The 19,024-nt window shown below is 40.9% G+C and overlaps 1 protein-coding gene and 1 long non-coding RNA gene across 2 annotated transcripts in view; both read right to left on the bottom strand.

Moving 5' to 3' along the window:
• Positions 1–1,371: 1,371 nt before the first annotated feature.
• On the bottom strand, positions 1,372–5,875 carry LOC139611708 (zinc finger protein 703-like). Its single transcript, XM_071466580.1, has 2 exons — positions 5,275–5,875; positions 1,372–4,182 (listed from the first exon to the last, which is right to left on the bottom strand). Exons 1-2 carry the CDS (start codon positions 5,515–5,517, stop codon positions 2,647–2,649), a joined length of 1,779 nt encoding a protein of 592 aa, XP_071322681.1. The 5' UTR covers positions 5,518–5,875; the 3' UTR covers positions 1,372–2,646.
• A 4,068-nt stretch (positions 5,876–9,943) lies between these two features.
• LOC139611709 (uncharacterized) overlaps positions 9,944–19,024 on the bottom strand; it is a 70,568-nt gene continuing 61,487 nt past the window's right edge. Inside the window, exons 3-4 of the long non-coding RNA XR_011686344.1 lie at positions 11,247–11,373; positions 9,944–10,075 (exon numbers count right to left, since the gene is read on the bottom strand). This is a non-coding gene — a long non-coding RNA (uncharacterized lncRNA). The remainder of the gene's footprint in view (positions 10,076–11,246; positions 11,374–19,024) is intronic.

Here is a 19,024-nt window from a genome sequence, read left to right as displayed (position 1 = left end):
ACCAAGGGTGTCACAGTTTCGTGTTGCTAGGAAATGGCATATTACCACTGCCAATCATGCAGCAGTCGCGGTAACTCGAGTGACTGTCAGGAAGATTTCATCTAGAACACATACGGGAAGCAGCTCCGATGCTTATCAGGATCCTACAGTACAGTGTGTATAAATGACATCCTGATAGGTTTGACTTTTGCATATTGTCTCCATGTCCACTGATGTCTCTTTTTTTTATATATATTCAAAACACATACCTATGCTAAATCCATGAGCAAGGAATAAGGATGCTGTCGCTTTAATGTGATCTGTATCCCTCTGGTCCGCTCACAATCTCACTGTCAACACGGTGAAAAATTAGCGGAAGTACAGCACACCCGAAGTCATCAATCATGTGATTCTTTCACAGTAAAAATAGCCCCCTGTACAAAACCACTCCCCACTAAAGCCCCGCTGACAAACGTATTCGTCTTCCTTTCACTACTTCATCTCTTTTCCCCCCTTTCAAAGGTTGAGTTCTGTCGACTGGCATAGCCGGTGAGGAAATTATTATACATGTTCTTCAGGGAGGTATTGTTATACAAAGACATATATAGATATAAATATATAAAGAATGAAACTTTATGTAACCAAGGAATATCACTTATAAGTACATCAGATGAAGGTGAAGAGAACCACCACATCGTCTACACTGTTTTCAATGAGTAAAGAGGGATTTAATATGAACAAACGCAACAGACTGACCTCGATCAACCAGTTATTAGACTGACAGTAAAACAATTACATTTCAAAATTAAAAGCATAACCTTCAAATTGAAACTAGGGATAAAAACATTAGGTTTGAGGCATTATTATTAGTGTGACAAAAGTGGCATTAGAAATAATGTCCTTGTCCCCTGAAACAAACCAACAGAACAGAAAAGTGAATGATAATGTTGAATCATAATGCAACTGCATTATGAATCTTATTATGTACTATACTATATATACTATACTATATTTATTCTGATTTAAAAAATGTTTTCTCTTTTCCTCTTTTTTGTTTTTCTGTTTGTTTTTTTGTCTCATTTGTCGAAATGTTTCTTCAAAATGTGTTTAAATCAAAGAAAACATTATGACTTTTGTTGGTTAATATTCCCTCATCAAGCTGTACAGAAACTAGTAAAGACATAATAAATGGCCTCTTGATGATGACTGAATCTCCTGTCATGTTTTGTTCAATGTGTCAGATATTTAGATTCAGGTTGGCTGACAAAAAAGTGACAAAATCAGAAATGAAGACAACAGAAAATACATCTTCAGTCTTATTTATTTAACAAAATATTACCCCCCACCCCTTCGCTGGATACCACCACAAGGTGCCCCACCCCCCCACCCCCCAATTTTACAAAAAATATCACATCTCATTTTTATTGATTTGCTGTGAAAATAAAGAAATCAAAAAAGCTGAGGAGCTCAGAGAGAGATGTGATTTCGACATTCATTCTGGAGAAGTGTTAAGACACGACGTATTCAACATCTGTCATCTGGCTTCCCACATGTTTGCCCAGAGGACTGTAAAATGAGAAGAGATTTATATAGTAAACATGAAAGCTAGATTCCCAGTATAAAATAAATACAACATCTCAGTAGGAATAAACAAAACATAAGGAACCAAAACAAATCATCACAAACCATGGGGCTGAATAAACAGTTAAGTGTGTATGCTGTGTTGAGCTTACATGCATGACCTGCAGGGAGAAAGCGACTGTGGCCAGGCTTACATCAGCCCATCAGCTAATTACTATCCCCGCCACACTACATTTCTCTGCACTAAATCATCGTCGTCTGCAGCGAGAACCCTGAACATCCAAGAGCTATTACACAGCGTCCAACCATCAATTTGCCAAGCCCACAGGGCGGCAAAAGTCACATCAGGGCAGTCATGTCTGTTGCAGAAGTATCCAAGCAAAGTGCAGACATGCAAGAGCCTCGTGTGTCCTCTGTTCTTTAGGAGTGGAGTCAGATTAGAAACATCAAATCTCATATAGAACGTATAAAGAAAGTGTGACGATGCTCTCAAGTCAAAATCCAGGACTTAAGATCCCAGTTCCACTTAAATCCGGTCCACTCACAAGAGGCAGCAACTTGCCTCATTTAAATACAAACTTAAAGTGATACTTTCACATTTTGGGAAACAAACTTGTTGGCTCTCTGGCAGAGAATCAGATGAGAAGATTGATACCATTGTCATGTCTGACCGATTAGTATCAAGCTACAGCCTGCAGATAGTGAGCTTAGCTTAGCACAAAGTCTGGCCGGCCTGGCTCTGTGCAAAGGTAAAAGCTCACTACAAATGGATACTAGTTAACATGAGAGGTGCAGCAATTAGTTGATGGAAAATAATTCTCTGGCTATTTTTGATAATTAATTCAATTTTCAAACAAAAACAATCAACATGTTCTTGTTCCTGCTTCTCAAATGTGAGGATTTGCTTTTTCTGGCCACATGTTAGTGTTTGTGCTAAGCTAAGCTAACAAGTTGATGACTGTATCCTTTTACATAACAGATATAAAAGTACAAGCAATTTTCTCAACTAACTCTCCACCAGAAACGAATAAGCACATTTCCCAAATTGTCAAACTATTCCTTTTAAACATTTAAGCCGATGGTGTATCACTGGTATCCCAGTGCAGACGCAGATCCAAGTCTTTGACTGTAGAGAGCGTAATGAGGGTAGTACGGGCCTGTGGTGGGCAGAGAGTGCAGGGAGATGGAGGAGGGAGCAGGGGGAAGATGGACCTTACTGTAGGGGTGGTAGCGAGCTAAACCCAGACTGGGGGGAGCCCTGAGAGAGAGGGAGCTGGACATGGAGCCTGGGCTGCTTTGGTGGGGGAGGTGAAGGTGGCAGGAGGCAGGTCCAGAGGAGGAAACAGAGAGCATCTTACTGTCCATTCCCACCGGCAGGGCTGTGTGCGTGCGGAGATGGGCCAGGAGCTCGTCCGAAGTGGCGAAACGTTTGTCGCACGGCCCCCCGGCGGAGACCCAGTTACAGGCGTGCGGCAGGGGGTCGTTAGGGAGCATGAAGCCGTAAGTGTAGAGGGGGTGAGAGAGGGAGGAGGACGCGCTGGATGACAGGGGGCTTTGGTGGAGGGAGTGGAGCGGGTGGGAGGGATACACCAATGGGAAACTTGATTTGAGGGTGGAGGAAGGGTCGTGGATGCAGGAGTTGCAGTTGCTTCCGCCGAGATGGGACACACTTGGGTAGCTTAGACAGTAAGGGTCTCTGCATAAACCCTGCATGAAGGAGGGAGGGGAGGCGCCCGTGAGAGGGCTGGAGCTCGGGTGCTTTCCTGGGACTGCCATACTTCCCACGCCGAGGCTCGACTTGGTTGGGTCCAGCCCGGGAACAAACTGAGATGGGTAGCCCGCGTAGGCCCCCACCACAGATCCGTGGTAGCCCATATTAGAAGAGGGCAGTGGGAAGAGTGGTTGGCTTGTCTTGTAAGGAGAGATGGGCGTAATATGTCCAGGGCCAAGGTTAGGCTGGGCAGACTCTGCTTTACCTCCCTCATGGTTGGAACCACCATCAGAGCTGCCGTTACTGCAGTTTGTACTGGCTCGAACGTGGCTGGAGTTTGCATGGTGAGGGCTGTCCGAGTTGGCCTTGTTCACATCAGCGTCTTTTTTGGGATGATTATTATTATTGCTGCTGCTCGTGCTGGTAGGACTGCCCCGCTCAGGTGCAGATTCTCCATTGGGAGTCTGGGAGTGTGACGTCGGTTGTCCACCAGGGGACTGGCTCTGTTTGTGAGGCTGCTGCTGCTGAGTGTGTCCTGGTGGGGAGCCGCTGCCGGCTCTGGAGCTGGGTGAAGCAGCGTGGGGCGGATAGGACTGCTGGCCACTGGCTGAATTTCCGTTAGCTGTAACATTATTGCTGGGTACTCTGAACCCGACTTTATCGCTGCTGCTGGTGACTCCCTCTCTGCGACAGTCCCCACTGCCTTTATTGTAGGGCTTGAAGCTTGATTTGTCCTCCAGGGAGGGGCGGTGCTCACCCAGTTTCAGGTTGGAGACAGACAACCGACTGTTGGACTCCTTGTCCCCCTGGCTGCAGGATGAGCCCAGCTTGGAGGAAGATGGAGGGTCTGGTTTACCAATCTGAGAACAGGTTTGCGCCAGCAGGGCCAAAGGACTCTTCTTGGCATCCAGCTACAACAAAATATAGACTCTGATTAGCTCCTTGACTTTTTTACTGTGTTCTGTCCAAAGACATTTTGGCGTAAAAAATAACACAAACCAAACAACAGTAGTTCTCTGTGGTCAACTGTAGGCCTGTAAACCAACCTAAACAAGGCTGCAACTTTTATTTTCCTAATCGATTAATCTGACCGTTGTTTTTTCAAGGATAGAGTGTCAGAAAATAGTAAAAAATAATGCACAATATAATTTCCCATAACTCCAGGATGTGTCTCCAAATTGGTGTGATTAGAGTTGCACAATTAGTCGATTCATTGTTTAGCTGATCAACACATAAATACTTGCCAACTGTTTCAGTACCTGACTAATTGTTATATCTTCTTCAAGTAAAAGCAGTAAAAAAATAATAATCATTTATCAATTTAATTTAAACTGAGCTTTTTGGGGTTTTGAGCTTCTGGTTTAACATGAACAAAACAAGACAGGTGACCTGAGGCAAGACGCCACCTTAGGCTGTGGCAGTTAAGACAGGCATGTCACACACTGAATGATTAATGATAAAAACATTTACTTTAAAATAATAATCATTACAGTTGCAGCCCATTTTTTTAATGTGTTTTGTCAGAGCAACAATATAAAACCTAAAAAAAAATCAGTTAAGTCATATTTGACAAAGAAGGACAGAGTGCTCAGATTTAAGCAGTGAATTTATTAAGAAAGCAGTTGCTAATTAATTTTCTGACTGATCAATATCTAATCAATCGACTTATCGTTTCAGGGCTAATTTAAACATTTAATGAAGTTCTCTCTGCTGGAGCGGGTTATTATGATTTAAGACCAGCAACCTATTATGTAACTCGTATGATAATAACACAAGACAAGGGCAGCGTGGGTTTCTTATTTCATCTCTTAATAACTCAGGTCATAGTTGAATGCGGGGTCAAAGACATAGGATGTCTATTCTTTAATTTTATTATACTCCATTTTTTTTTATAACCTACATATTTCTCAACTAGCTACTGAGGAATTTAAATCTATCTTTCCATTTCCACCATGAAAACAGAAATGAGGAAAGTGTAATATGGTGTAAAAGACAGTCAGTACCTCGATGCTCACTGGTGCGGACGTCAAAGGCTGTAAATATTCCGGGTGTAGCAAGTGTCCAGTGTGCGCCGTCAACATCTTGAGGAGTCGGATAGGAAGCCGCTTTGCCTGCCGAAGTGGGTCCAGGGGGGTCAGCAGAGACACCGCGGCACCGGGACGAGAGTTTCTACCGTCGGGGGTCTCACTGAGCACGATCCGCTTACTTTCACGATCCGCAGCTGATCCTGGAGGGAGAAATTTCATTGGAGAGAGGGCGTCGCGCTGTGGTGCGTGTGCGTTAGTCCACGACAGAGTTGAAATGTTGTAAATCCATGCGTGTCCTTAAGAACACAAGCGGACGTCCTTAAATGTCCCACAGGACGGAGCAGCCTCTCAGTCCCGGTGCATCTTCTTCCACGGCTCCTACTCCAGCTTTTAATGTCAAACCATCAACAAAGACAAAACAAAAAAAAAACAAAAAAAAACCAAAAAACCAATCCAGCGTGTGAACAAGACGGACACTGCAGAGGAAGGAGAGCAGAGCCCGCTTCCCAGAGTCCGAGCACTGAGCGCGGCCGTCCCACTGCGTGTCTCCGGTCCGGACCTCGGCGGCTCACTGCGCGCTGCGGGCGGACTTCAGAGCGAGGCAGCCGCGGTGCGTCCGCTGGGTGGCCGCATCGGGAATGAGGTGGGCGGGGAGGAAGGCGGAGCGACCCCGTCCTCCAGCTGACAACACCCCCCCCCCCCCCCCCCCCCGCTCTCAGGCGCCTTATCACACACTAATGTAATAATTCAGAACTCACTCACTACTGTCTGCTGCTGAAGCATTAAATAAACATGTAACAGAGAAAGACACAGTCCCACTGATGTACTGTATGTGCAACTTTACACTGTATCAAGATTAAACTCATTTAAAAAAACATTTTTTGGCCACCTGGGGGCAGCACAACAGGATTTTAACAGGACTGGCACAGCCCACAGCAAGGGTAGGTAATAAATCAAATTTTGGTGTTGATCCAATACCAAGCAATACTAAGAGAGATAAATATGTCATGATTTATTAGGTGAATGCAATATTGACATGCAAACCTAAGGTAATATCCCCTGTTAATTACTTAGCTCACTGTTTAAAGACAGTTCAGAGTGTAGTGGTAAATAACAAATGTTCCTTATGTGACTTCACCCATAGGTTCCTGACAGTTTCGAAGCTCAGAGTCAGCTGCTGCGCCGTCGCCAACTTGGCAGTGTCTGACTCCGCCGAACTCCCGGCTAATCCATAAAACAGGCAAAGAGGTGGGGCATGGTTGGAGCCCAGACTTCGGTGCATGCTGGTTTAATAACTGAGGTCAACATATGCTCCCATTAGCATCGTTAGCACAGCCGGGCGACTGGGTTTGCAGAGGCATAAAACCGAAGGAGGACACTAGGCTGTGCTGATCTGATCATCATGACACCAGAGCACCTAAAGCAAGAGGCAGCACCTGTTGAATAGTCCAATATTTATTCTCTTCTGATTCTGTTTTTGGTCTCCACCAACTCCTCTTTAGCTGCTAAATGCTCCTCCTGTGCTAGTCTCTAACCCTGAGGCTTTGATAATTTATTTTTGGCTGAAAACAGAGCTGCCAGCTGTGGTTAAAACAACCCAGATAACAGCATTGAGAGTGAAGCAAAACAGTGAGCCAAGAGACTTTAAATGGAGACACCAACGGGAACTGCAGAGCTGTGAATGTTTGTGCCAAATCTGAAGAAATTCCCTTGAAGTGGTCTGGAGATATCCCATTCAAGAGGCCAAACAGACCTGCTTTATATTTGTGTTTTCATAGAAGCTAATCACAGATCACAAGTCTGAGAGTTCTTAGAGTTTTCATTCTGAGAAACACACACAGTCAGACTAACTATAGACCATTCTCCAGGTCAACAGATAAGCAACTTTGAACAACTTTATCTATAGCTTTACATCATTACCTTAATTGTTATTAGAAAATATTTATTATATTATTTTTGTGTTTGTTTTGGACATTATTTCCATTATAAAAATATTATGATTCTGCTTTCTGTACTTGAAGTGTGTTTTCAGTTATTCTTAACAGGAACAACCATGCTTGTTTATGCAAATAAGGAAATGTATCGCTGTAATATCGTTTTGCACAACGGCCAAAAAAAATCCCCAAACAATAATAAACTGAAGGACAATAAAGAACATTAGTGTTTCGTGTCTTCATGAACTGGAACATTATATACCCTAATATTCTGGACAGGTGTAATCCCTCTCTGTAACGTAAAACTCTATGGTGTGCTCAAACAGGAGATGCATAGACACAAAGCATAAAATTGTTGGGTAATTGTTGATGTCAACCATGACTTAGAAGATCTGACCTCGCAGTTGTTTGGGGCTTTAGTAACAAAGCAAACAGTCTGTGGACCACAGATCATGAGGTTCAGCCTCAGAGTGCAGTTTTAAAGATGTTGAAGTCAAATATTTGACATATGACTATGCAGTAGTTAAAGCCAAAGGGCAGTCTAAATGAAACCACCCAATCATAAATATGTGGGAAACTAAACTTTGCTCAAAATGTCAGATAGGATCGTATAATTTCCATCTTATGAAACACAGATCTGAGTCACCATCAGGAACTTTCACTGACCAGGAATCCACTGACAACTTCACAGAGAGGGATCCTATGAGTGTACTGGGATGTGGTGCATAAACCCCTTATTAAAACTAAAAATGCTCTTTTGTGAGTGTAATGATGCAGAGAACAAAGTCAGTGAGCAGTGGAAATAAGTCATATGGTCACATGAGTCATCCTTCGCTCGCTGTCAACAAGCAGATCAGCACATGCAGGGCGAACACTAAAATGGGTTTACTAGTCCAGATGCTTGTATTTCATAGTGTGGTGTAGTTCCAGCACAGAGATTTTCAGACTGTGAAATCTGTGGTCATGACTCAGTCCAATCTGAAATACATCCACAGAAAAATCATATAATCCAGTCGTAGTTGTCTGTACATCCAGCTAATTCAGCAGAGTTTTAATGGTGCCAGTTACATACAGGCTTAAGAATGGGCCTCAACTAACTGGCTTCATGGCAACATTGCACTTCCTGTTTCTTTCATCTCCTAGCCAAATTATGGGAATTGTAGTTCCAAAACTTATCCTCAAAGAAAAAGACAATAAAAACAATCAACATCAAAATTTGTTTCAATATAGGAATAAAATAGTGTATATAATGTAATAATACACTATACCATATTAAAATAGTAGTATCCATAGATGTAGCAATATTTCACTGGATAAATAAAAAATATGACCTGCTTGTGACGCTAGAGGAAACATAAGGATCACCAAAGTCTGTAGGGTTCATCCTGTGGGGACCATAAATGTCTGTACCAAAATTCATGGCTAAACATACAACAGTTGTTGTGATATTTCTGTCTGGACCAAAGTGATGGACCGACTGACATTTCCATCCCAATTCCAATAACCTCAGTGTCCTGTGTGAGGATGTTTGGGATTTCTCTAAACGAATACACGCAGGCCTCTGCTGTTAAATTCAACAGATAAAGGAATTTCTAAAGGTCACTGTAAAACTGAGTTTGAACAGAGGATATTTTCTCCATTTCATACGTCAACAAACAGACAGTATCTGTTTCTAAAATGTGTCTATAAACTTTATTATTTATGTCACAGTCTATGACCATATTACATGCATGTGCTGTGCAGGCAGTTCTTTCACGTTATATAAGCGACAGGAAAAACAGAAAAAGAAATGAAGGTAGTTGACAGATGCACAAACAGGACAAGTCACATATTTCCTTAATGCTCAATTTTAAACCTCCAAAAGTTCACAAACCTGTTTGCAAAGCGTCCCAGGCTGTGTCCTGCTGAACACTGTCACCACTTGTCACAAAGCGATCTATCAGACCAGTTCACATGCAACTCAATGCTAGTTTGAAAATGTTTTCATTATTATATTGGGACCTTTGAAGACATCATGCAGACTCTCTTTACTGACAATTTTATCTTTCGCTTAAAAAGTTCAGGCATGCTTTTAATTTGACATGTCATAGTGACAGATCATTTGTCTTCTAGCTTTTGCTCTGAGCAAATCTGAGGACAAAAAAAATCAATAAAGTACACAGACCATGTCACACTAGAGTCTATTTTCTTTTATTAATTTATGCCATTTTTTACCAGTGAAGAAAAATGTGATAAAGACAGATCGCCTCTATATTAATGGTTCCATAAATCTGGAATGTTAATGACTTTATTGCATTACTGCCTGCTGACTGACTTTGCAATGAGCTAATTTTGCTAACCTAATTATACAATGAATTGGTTAAAGTACTTAAAAATTACGGCTGACAAGAACTATTAGCAGCAGCCCAAAATAGTCTGAGTGTGAGGGGCTTTGATTCTCCGAATCCTTTGCCGCCTCAATTGAGTGCAAAATCAGTCCTAATCCCTCATTACCTGTGGGCAAAAGGCTGCATAATGTGAATTAGCTGGTGGATATTTGTACATGTTTTGCAGGGTGTTTCTTAATCTTCAAAAGCAGTGGCTCATATGTTCTGCAAAACATGCATTTTGAAAATTCTCTTATTAACAATCCTTACAGGCCCTGTTAACTAAAAACAAAAAAAAAAACACCTTTGGTTCAAGTAACTGTCGCCTTGACCTAATGCCCTAAACAGCAGAACAGCTACTCACAGCCATCCATCAATGTCCCATTTGTGATAAGAAGCTGAGAGTGGGAGCACCATCTCATCAGGAAACAAGGTCACAGTCTGCACCGCTGTCGAGGAGACAGCACTTGTGTGGCTCTGGGGGAAAACAAAAACAGCAGGAGCTGTGGTTTGACTTTCAAGCACCGGTACAGTACAGTAGTTGTTAGTATACAGGCACAGATCTAGAAAGTGCATTAACAATTAAAAAATAAAATGCATTTCTGTCCTTGCAGATCTACATCTAAAAGATTTAGTGTTTGTGTAAAATGTGCAACAGATGAAGATTCATGGGACCAGGAAGCTGCCACAGGAGAAAGTCAGAAAATAAAGTACACGTTTCGTTCAGGGTCACAAGGGGATAGAGATCAACAAGGTCGTTACTTTGTCCCATGATAAAAACATAACGAATTAAGTCAATAAATCTCTGATTATCTCAACAAAACAAACCAAAGTTTAATAGGCTCTTGTGGATACCAATCATTCTAGGTTCAGTGGTAACATTTAGTAACTAAAATAAATCATTACTTACACAATATTAACAAAGCATCACATGACTTGTAAACAATCACTCTGCTCTGTTTGCTTCAGCTCTGCGGAGGTTTATAGTCTTTCAGCTCATTGTGTCTCAACTTTCACTTTTTGTTCACTCTAATTGTAAAGGAGCAATTTGTGGCTGAATATTTTCTGATATTTTCATTATCATTACGCAGCCAGAAAGCAAGTCGCTGTGTATCTGCTGGATGTGTGAACAGACCACAGTTAGTGAACTATTTCACAATATTTAGTGTGTTTACAGCTCGTTTCTGCTGCCAAAAAAAATCAGATATTGCAGGTTTAAATTTGACTTTCCTCGATCTCCAGTCGTGAGACTAGTTATGTTAGTTTCTATTAACCATAACCTTAACCTCAACCAAGATGTTGACTTAACCTTAAAAAGGATTCATTTCAAACCAAATAATCAATGTTCCCTCACAAGTTGGGAGGGAAATTACAAACAGCAGTTGATGACTCATTGACATTTACATAGCGGCCACTGGCTATATCAGACACAATCTAAATCACTGCTGAACCACAGATTCACACAAAACAAGCTGAGCAGGGATGTTGTGTTTGCAGTGTTAAAGCTTTGTGTGATTGTGTTATTTCATGGGCTTTATTTTGTTTATTCAGTCACGTAATAAAAGCTCAACCTAACGTCTTTGTGTTTATTAAGGTTACTTTTTGCAATCATGCGTTCATACTTAGTTAGTTAGTGTTGAACACATACTCGCCTCTGGACATAACCTCATCAGGTCTGGGCTCTGGGTTTGTAAACTCCTGTCCAGGTGTGGATCTCTTCAGGATGAGAAGTGTTTGTAGAAGAAATTAGGATCTGTGGGCAGAGAGAGGAAAGACTAAGACAAAAGGAGAGAAGTCATAGAAGGTCAAACACTGAGGAGGAGGCCACAATAAACAATAGGGCTCTTCTCTTTAACTTCTCATGACTTGCCTTGAAGTTGGTCATTAACAAGCATTGGCACGGTGTCTGAGAGTGATTACTGTTTCCTGTTGTTGCTTCATTTCCTCTTGTTCCCTTATCTCAAAAACATAATCAAAGCAGCAACACATGGCAAAACAATGGAACCAAAACTGACAGATGGACTAAGACCGGTATTAAACGCTCCCACTACGACAACATATCGTCAGTAGGGTTTGTACTGTGCCTAAAGGCAAGGAGTGATTGATAGTGTGTTTTTTTCCTCTTTGATGTGGCATGTAATAAACCTGCAGTAATTAAAAGGTAGCTATCTTTAGAACTCTAAACAGCAAACGGGTCCTCACTGTGCCTTTTGGCCTATATTACCAAAATCAGATTAAATGTGTAGAGTTACTTCCAGACGCTTCCGAAACTTTCCTTTAAAAGACGTTTTTCCCATGCTATCCACGCCTGGCAAGCTTTCCATCATAGCGTGATGCAGTTTACTAGGTTCGCATCCAAACTAGTTCATGATTCTTGTAGAAGATAAGTAAATATACTGTGTTATTTATCAGGGTAGACAGTTAGCCCTAATGTAATACAGTAAGTCACATGTTATTCATTCTAACATAACCCTTAATGGTTTGGATACTTGCAAGGAAAACATACTTGGACAAGCAACACAGAGATTAGAATTATGTTCAAACCATAAATTTCACTTTTACATGAGAAAAGGCTTTACAGAAGGATTTAGGGTCCGTACAGTGATGTAAAAATGCTCCATTACAAATAAAAGTCCTGCACGAAACGTCCTACTGAAGTAAAAGAACAGATATTTGCTAAATGTACTTAAAGTATCAAACCAATATATTATCAGTCAACATTGCAATATTACAATATGGGATTGTTAATACTGATGTATCAATGTGTAAGAAAAATAAAGGGGGGGTGATGTGCTCCCTGGCTTTGGAAGCAGTGCTTGGTTACTACTATAGGAGGTAAGATAGTTAGCCAGACATGCTAATGTTAGCATCTTACTGAGAGCACACAAACCCTCTCTCACAGACAACAGCCTCCAAACTCTTTGTACACTGATTGTCTCTTGTACAGTTGATCACACTGGTGTGAAACACAAGCAGCCATCTAAAGATCCAGCATTAACAATCAAAATGCACAGACTTCCTCACACAAGCTCATGTACGCAGGGCAATATGAAACTGAATCTTTTAATTCAAATCTGTTAAACATGAAGCTAAATTTATTCACAAGGACTGTAAGTCAGTTGATACACACACGCTAACTTGCTGGTACAGAATTTGTGTAGTGTTCAAGTCTGTGCACCTGTTCAATCAACTTTCCCTCAGACATTTAAATCAGCTTATTTTCAGCTCTTTTGTTCACACACAACACGAGCACGGACACACAAATATACACACTTTCTCGGTAGCACAGATGCATTTTGCATGTCCTGTGGGTGGAACGATCTACAGAGATCAGGCTGCCAGAGGATGCCAGCCTGCAATCAGATTGCACAGTGCTGTTCAGTGAAATTTCATCTGACATCAAAGATGTTTTTTCACACCCCTCTAGATTTGGCTTTTTGCAGAGGATGTTCTTCCAAAAACTCAGAGCTGCCTGCTGGCTACCGTGTACTGTAAAATGAAAAAGGTTGGAACACCACAGAAGGGTTATGTGTTAACTGCTTTCGAGGTATTTGCTTTTTATTCCAATAAAATTTTATGTCCACCCACCATAATTCACATGGATTTAGGACCAGTGTCACCTTGTTGAAGCAGTGTTCATGAGGCTGTAGTAATTTAAATAATGAGAAGGATGGGGGCTATTTTTTTAAAAATTATTATTCTTTTTCAAAAATCAAAAAACAAAAGAGCCAAAGCGTATGTTAAGGAATGTGTTGGTCTGCTCTGACATTAGCTGCAAACGTTAGCATGCCCAGCTAACTAGCTTATTTATAGCTTTTATAATCTTTTACTTCTACATTAATTTTCAGTAAAAATGAAACAAAACATGTTTTTCTAATTTTAGAAGAAGTCAGCCAGAGACTGTGTTATCAGGGTTTTTAAAGATCTAGTGGACCTTTTCTTGACTGTAGCAGGGAAACTGATTGTGACTGCACAGCCCCAGAGGCACTAAACAAACCTTTCCCTTGCTCCCTGCAGCCTTCACTTCACACAGAAGCTAAGTGACCATTGACCATTGATCTCCCTCCTGTTTGAAACACTCGACGAGGCCAAGCTTATCACATTTGTCAGCGCTTATGTCACAGATTATCTAAAGCCGGTGTCCATCTTACTCACATGCTACAGGAGAGGTTCAGAGTTTTTGAGGATCAAGGTCAATGTGAAAGGTACACTTTTCATTTGAAGTGTTGATCTCCATCAGAAGATTTATTTGTGGTTTTAAGAACCAAAAACTCATCTCAGTGTAGTTTTACATCTCCTCTCAGCCAATCAGAAGAGAGGATCTGAGTCTCTCTTCTGATTGGCTGACTGTTTTCTGAGTGATCAAATAAAAATGTAGCAAATTTCAGGTAAACACTCGGAGAAACCAAATCTTACGAGGTTGGATGGTGGGTCCTGGTGTGCGGGGTTTGGGGTGTGGCTGAGAGCAGTGACTGCTTTGTTGTGACATCACAAAGTTCCAGAAGTCCTGACGGCTGGTTTTAAGGCTCAGTTTCTGAATACAAGCTGTGTGCATTTCTCTGTCGACTGAGGCTTTGATACTTTCACAGTATTAATATAGAACCTTGACCTGCTTTATAATCACAAACACATGGAAGTTTCACTTTATTCAATATCAGACAGGCAAGACAATATGGTTCTATATTATGGATTTTTTCCTGAGTTATTATCAGCTCAGTGAGAAAACCATGGTGTTGATTAAAATTTGAGGAAATTCATTATACATTTGGAAATGGCTATTGAGCCAATAGTGTTTTTACAGTTTATCGTTAAGTGAACCTTTTATTATCTTTGTGTTGCTGAACAGACAAAGCAAAAGTGTGAACAAATGTATCACTGAAGTTAAAAGCAATCTAGAAACCATAAATGGCATTTCTGTGCATTACACAAATATAATCACGAGTTTATTGAGTCCTTGGTCAAAGCAAAGCTCCCCCACAAGCAGAACTTAAAAATCCAGTGGAACAACCGTGGTTAGGGAAAACTGCACTGCCATTTCCATAATGTACTTTCCTTTTTTTCACAACAAAAAAAAGGTCTCATACTAATAAAGAAATAACTCCAACATCAAACACTCTTGGAGCTATTTTCATGCAGATGCCACGTGTTAATAATGAGAAAGAGGGCGACAAAGAAGTCAATTGCTCTCTTACTGGATTCCCATTAATCCTGAACCTGTCTATAAAATCAAAGAAGAAGCAGTTAGCTTTAACGGAGCACTGAGCCAGGAATCACCCCGTGTCACGCATTGATTCGCTCTGTTCAATAAGCTACTTTGATAGAAAACTCTGTGGGTTATTTAGACGGATCAACAGCGGGGAGGTGGCTGGGAAATGAAAGAATGCAAGAGAAAGCCACGAGGGCGACTCTTTGCTCCTCACTTTGATGGCTTTATTTACTTAACCCTCAGCACAACCCTCATTCATAAATGTCAGGAATGAGTCCACGCACCATTTAGAAAGCCAAATGTGAGCTACACCAAACATAGGCTGTGTTCCTGCGTGCATGCAGCCGCATAATCACCGGTCAGCAGCAACTATTCCTACCCAAAACACACCATTACAGAACGAGAGGCGCATTTCAGCGTTCGTCCCACATCTGTCATCGCTCAGCACGCACCACACGCCTCCTCTGCTCTCCCTCAAGACATGCCAGCAGAGCAGACAAAGTCTGTCATAACACTTGACTTGTGGTTTAACAGACTATGGCAACACTGGAAGGTGGTAAATGAGATTGCTTTCTTTATTTGTATTTCTGTCTTTACACATAAATCAAACCAAGAGCGTGCATGTTCCACAGTGTCCCTGAATAAAATCAAACTGCCCTGCAGTTACTCTGCATTTTCCAAAAGGGATAACAGCTTTGATTTCAAACTCTGTTGGACAAGAAGTTTGTCACACAGGCACAGGTCTGGTTTCAAGCGTTGCGACAGCTGAAGGAAGCCGAGAGGGAAGACGGCGACCATATTGTGCCTGTCAGTCACAGAGCGGGGAGTGAAAGCGCCGCTGTCAAACCACTTGTCAGGTTTTGATGTCACAAAGGACAGAAGAGCTCAATTAAAAGGCCATTATTGTGTAAGTAAATCAACGCTTATCAGCCATGTCACTTCAAACAAATGATCCTCACCCGGCTGCACCACTCTAATTTATTTTATGCATGATATTTGACTGTCGAGATCAAGATAAAGGACGCAGTTCATGTTACAGCTTGGCTGCAGTGTAGTACATCAGAGAGCTGGAGAGGATGAGGAATTATTTCAAATTAAAGCGGTGTTTTGTCTTCCTGTTGCGCGAGGTGATTATTTACAGTATGTTTTACAGCTAATTCTGAAGAACATGTGTAGCCATGTCGCCCTGCTCCTGATGCCAAGATGCAAAGAATTATGAATTATTCTGCTGATCACCCTCCATACCTCCGTTTAGTTTGTGATGACAGAGTGCTCTATTTAGGAAGTTAGACTGTTAGATTGTCTGGGGTCTAACTTATCTCTCCAGGATGAATTCATGAATGTGAAGTAGTGCCATATTTCACACACATCCCCTCCCTCAGATGGAATATTATTACCACTGCCCCAGAAAGTAGTGGAGGGAACCGTTTTTCACCTGAACAAGCATTACAGTGTCATGTTGAACATTATTCACCATGTGCAGAGCAGTCTGACACGCCATGAAATATTTTCTGTGCTGACCTCAGATTTCTGCTGAAGTAGGACAGCTTCCCCTCCAGCTTCAAATGTATGACGAACTTTTGGAGGGTGTGATAACACCATGATTTGTCACTGAATAGTAACTTCAGATTACTCCTGATGTAAGTATGGATTACTCTTCTTCCACTGTTCACCTCCTGTTTATTGGGGAATGCCTTGTAGCATCTGGTAAAAAGATTACACATTTCATGTGCTATTTAGTGGGTAAACAGCACCTGGTAGTCATATCTAAATATATAAAATCTAATTTTTATCAAAAATACACTATATTCAGTTTATTTAAAAATAACTTTCTACTACTTTAGGCTATAATGAGAGAACACTTCAAAGTTGGAATAACAACAAGTTTTATTGTTTTTCCCATTCTTCCTGAACGCAGCATAAACTAGAAACATTAGCACACCCGGCTAACGGGCGCACTAGAGGTAACAAAGTGTTACTACCAAGGCCAAGGAGCATAAGGTCGTCTGGGCAGCAGGTTATTATTATTAGGTTATATTACATTTTGTTGCTAGGCGACATCTAGTGGTCGTAGTAATTATGACAGGAGCAAAGGAAAAAGTGTGGTGACGTAGTTTATAGAGCGACAGAAACACAGGAATATGACACAGCAGAGCAGTGCTCGATTCCCGTGTGAAAGTAGCAGTTTACGTTGTTTCTATTATCCATGACCGTTGGACAAAGTTAACCACGTTACTATTATTGTAACCACAGCAACAAAGATCATCAAATGTTGAATGTTATTTTAACCTTAATCACGATCTTTACTTAAACCTAACCAAGTAGTTTGTTAGTGTAACCATGACAACAAAAGTCTGGCCTCTGTAGGAGCGCTATTTCAGGAGACGCTCCCATGGGTTGTATCAGAGGTAGGGCAGGGGGCTCGGCTCTTTTTCTGTTCTCTGAAGTCACTGTCCCACACTTTGAAAACCTCTGCTATATGGTATTAAAAAGTCTCGGACACAGAATAAATCTAACCTCTGAGTTGTTCTTCAAGTATGTTTTCTCTAAAGCACGCAGCAGGACATTGATGTCTTGCCTAGGACATGTAGTTTTGGCCTCAGACCTCTAGCTTTATATCATGTCTGGAGTATGAAGGGCATATTTAAGGGTCTTGTGGGCTTATGTTGATTAGCCAGCTAACTACAGTTGTCATTTCAGCATAAAAAAAAACATCAATGGTTGCTGGCTACAAATGAGAAGCCGGACACATCTGGTAAAGAAGCCTTACACTTTAATGTGTTATTTTGTGGGTAAAAGTGCAAGTTTTCTATTCGCTTCCTTCCAAATGGTGCTGTAAATTATTCACAGCTTGGCCACATCCAGCCGGTGCAGGTTTTCACCGTCTCATATATCCATGTTCATGTACGAGTATTTGTGTACACATGTATAAGGTGTTGGCGAGAGGTTTCAGGGGATTGTCACGAGGATAACACAACTTAAAGCACTTTCCTCTACTGTCATTCATGATAAATGAGATTCAGAACAAGACTGAGCGTATATTATATCACCTGTAAGGTGTACACACTGCTGAGACCATAACTCTACTTCTTTACCTGAAAGAAAACTGAAGTATAACATTGTATATTTCCCCACTCGACACATTTACGAGCCCTCCCTGCTGTATAAACTCAGTGATTGGTATTTCAAAGCACCTTGTCAGAGCGAGCACTGAGCACTTCCAGCTACCTCAGCAAACAGCGGGGGGCATTTCAGAGAAAGTAAGACTGAGAGAGTTATTGTCTTTGCAAAGTTGAGTGGCTATTAAAAAACTCTCTCTTGTGTCTGTAAATTTATAGTGTTTGTGCTCACTGCTGTTAAACTCAAAACCGTGGCCTGGCCACAGCCGTTCATTCCACCGAACCAGTTGGGAGAAATTTGTTCCTTGATGCAGGAAAGCCCCAAATGTTGGGAAACACTGGGCCAACAGGCAAAAAAGCTGTAATATTTTCTAAGATAAAGGATCTTTTTCTGTATTGTCATAGACAGATGAGATTAATCATGGAGTCAGAATGTCATGACTGAAGCTCTGAGTGGATTTTTGGCCACATATCTTTGGCTCTTTATCCTTCTTCATATCTTCTTTCAGTGTAGTGTAAGCTTTGTCACAGTCTGTTACAGTCTATCTGGACACTCAAATATTTTATTGAAGCTTAAGACCAGTGAAATTATCATTGTGTAAATCTCATCTATTTCAGTGGATCACATTAGTGCGACATAAGCCACACAGTTCATGGAACTTCACATTATACAGTATGAAAAGAGTCCAACTATTTCCACTTTACAATATTTCTAATCCATTACTTATGTAAGACCATATGTGCAAGGAAAAGAAAAAAACAGCTGAAAAGTTATGGACAATTAAGTTTTGACTTCTATATCCAATCGGAGAGCTTGTTGCACAAGACAAAGGGTCGTATAAATGATAACAACATCACAAAAACAAAGAGTAATTCTATTTATTTATTAAATGACAGATTCATATATTAATCTGTACATTAATTTTCTTGCTAATTTAAATATTAATAAATGAAATACCTAATGATTAATTATTAATAAATCATTTTGTCTCATTAAGTCAAACATTTGATCTGTTCAAAAAAAATGTTAACTACTCTTTTGTCCATATCCCTGTGAAATAAACAAGCTGTTATTGTTGATTGTCCTGTTATTTGATTATT

This window comes from Trachinotus anak, unplaced genomic scaffold (genome assembly GCF_046630095.1).
Source record: "Trachinotus anak isolate AG129_WGS33_773 ecotype Australia unplaced genomic scaffold, CSIRO_AGI_Tana_v1 ptg000028l, whole genome shotgun sequence".
NCBI lineage: Eukaryota > Metazoa > Chordata > Actinopteri > Carangiformes > Carangidae > Trachinotus > Trachinotus anak.
This window is presented reverse-complemented; position numbering and strand designations above follow the sequence as displayed.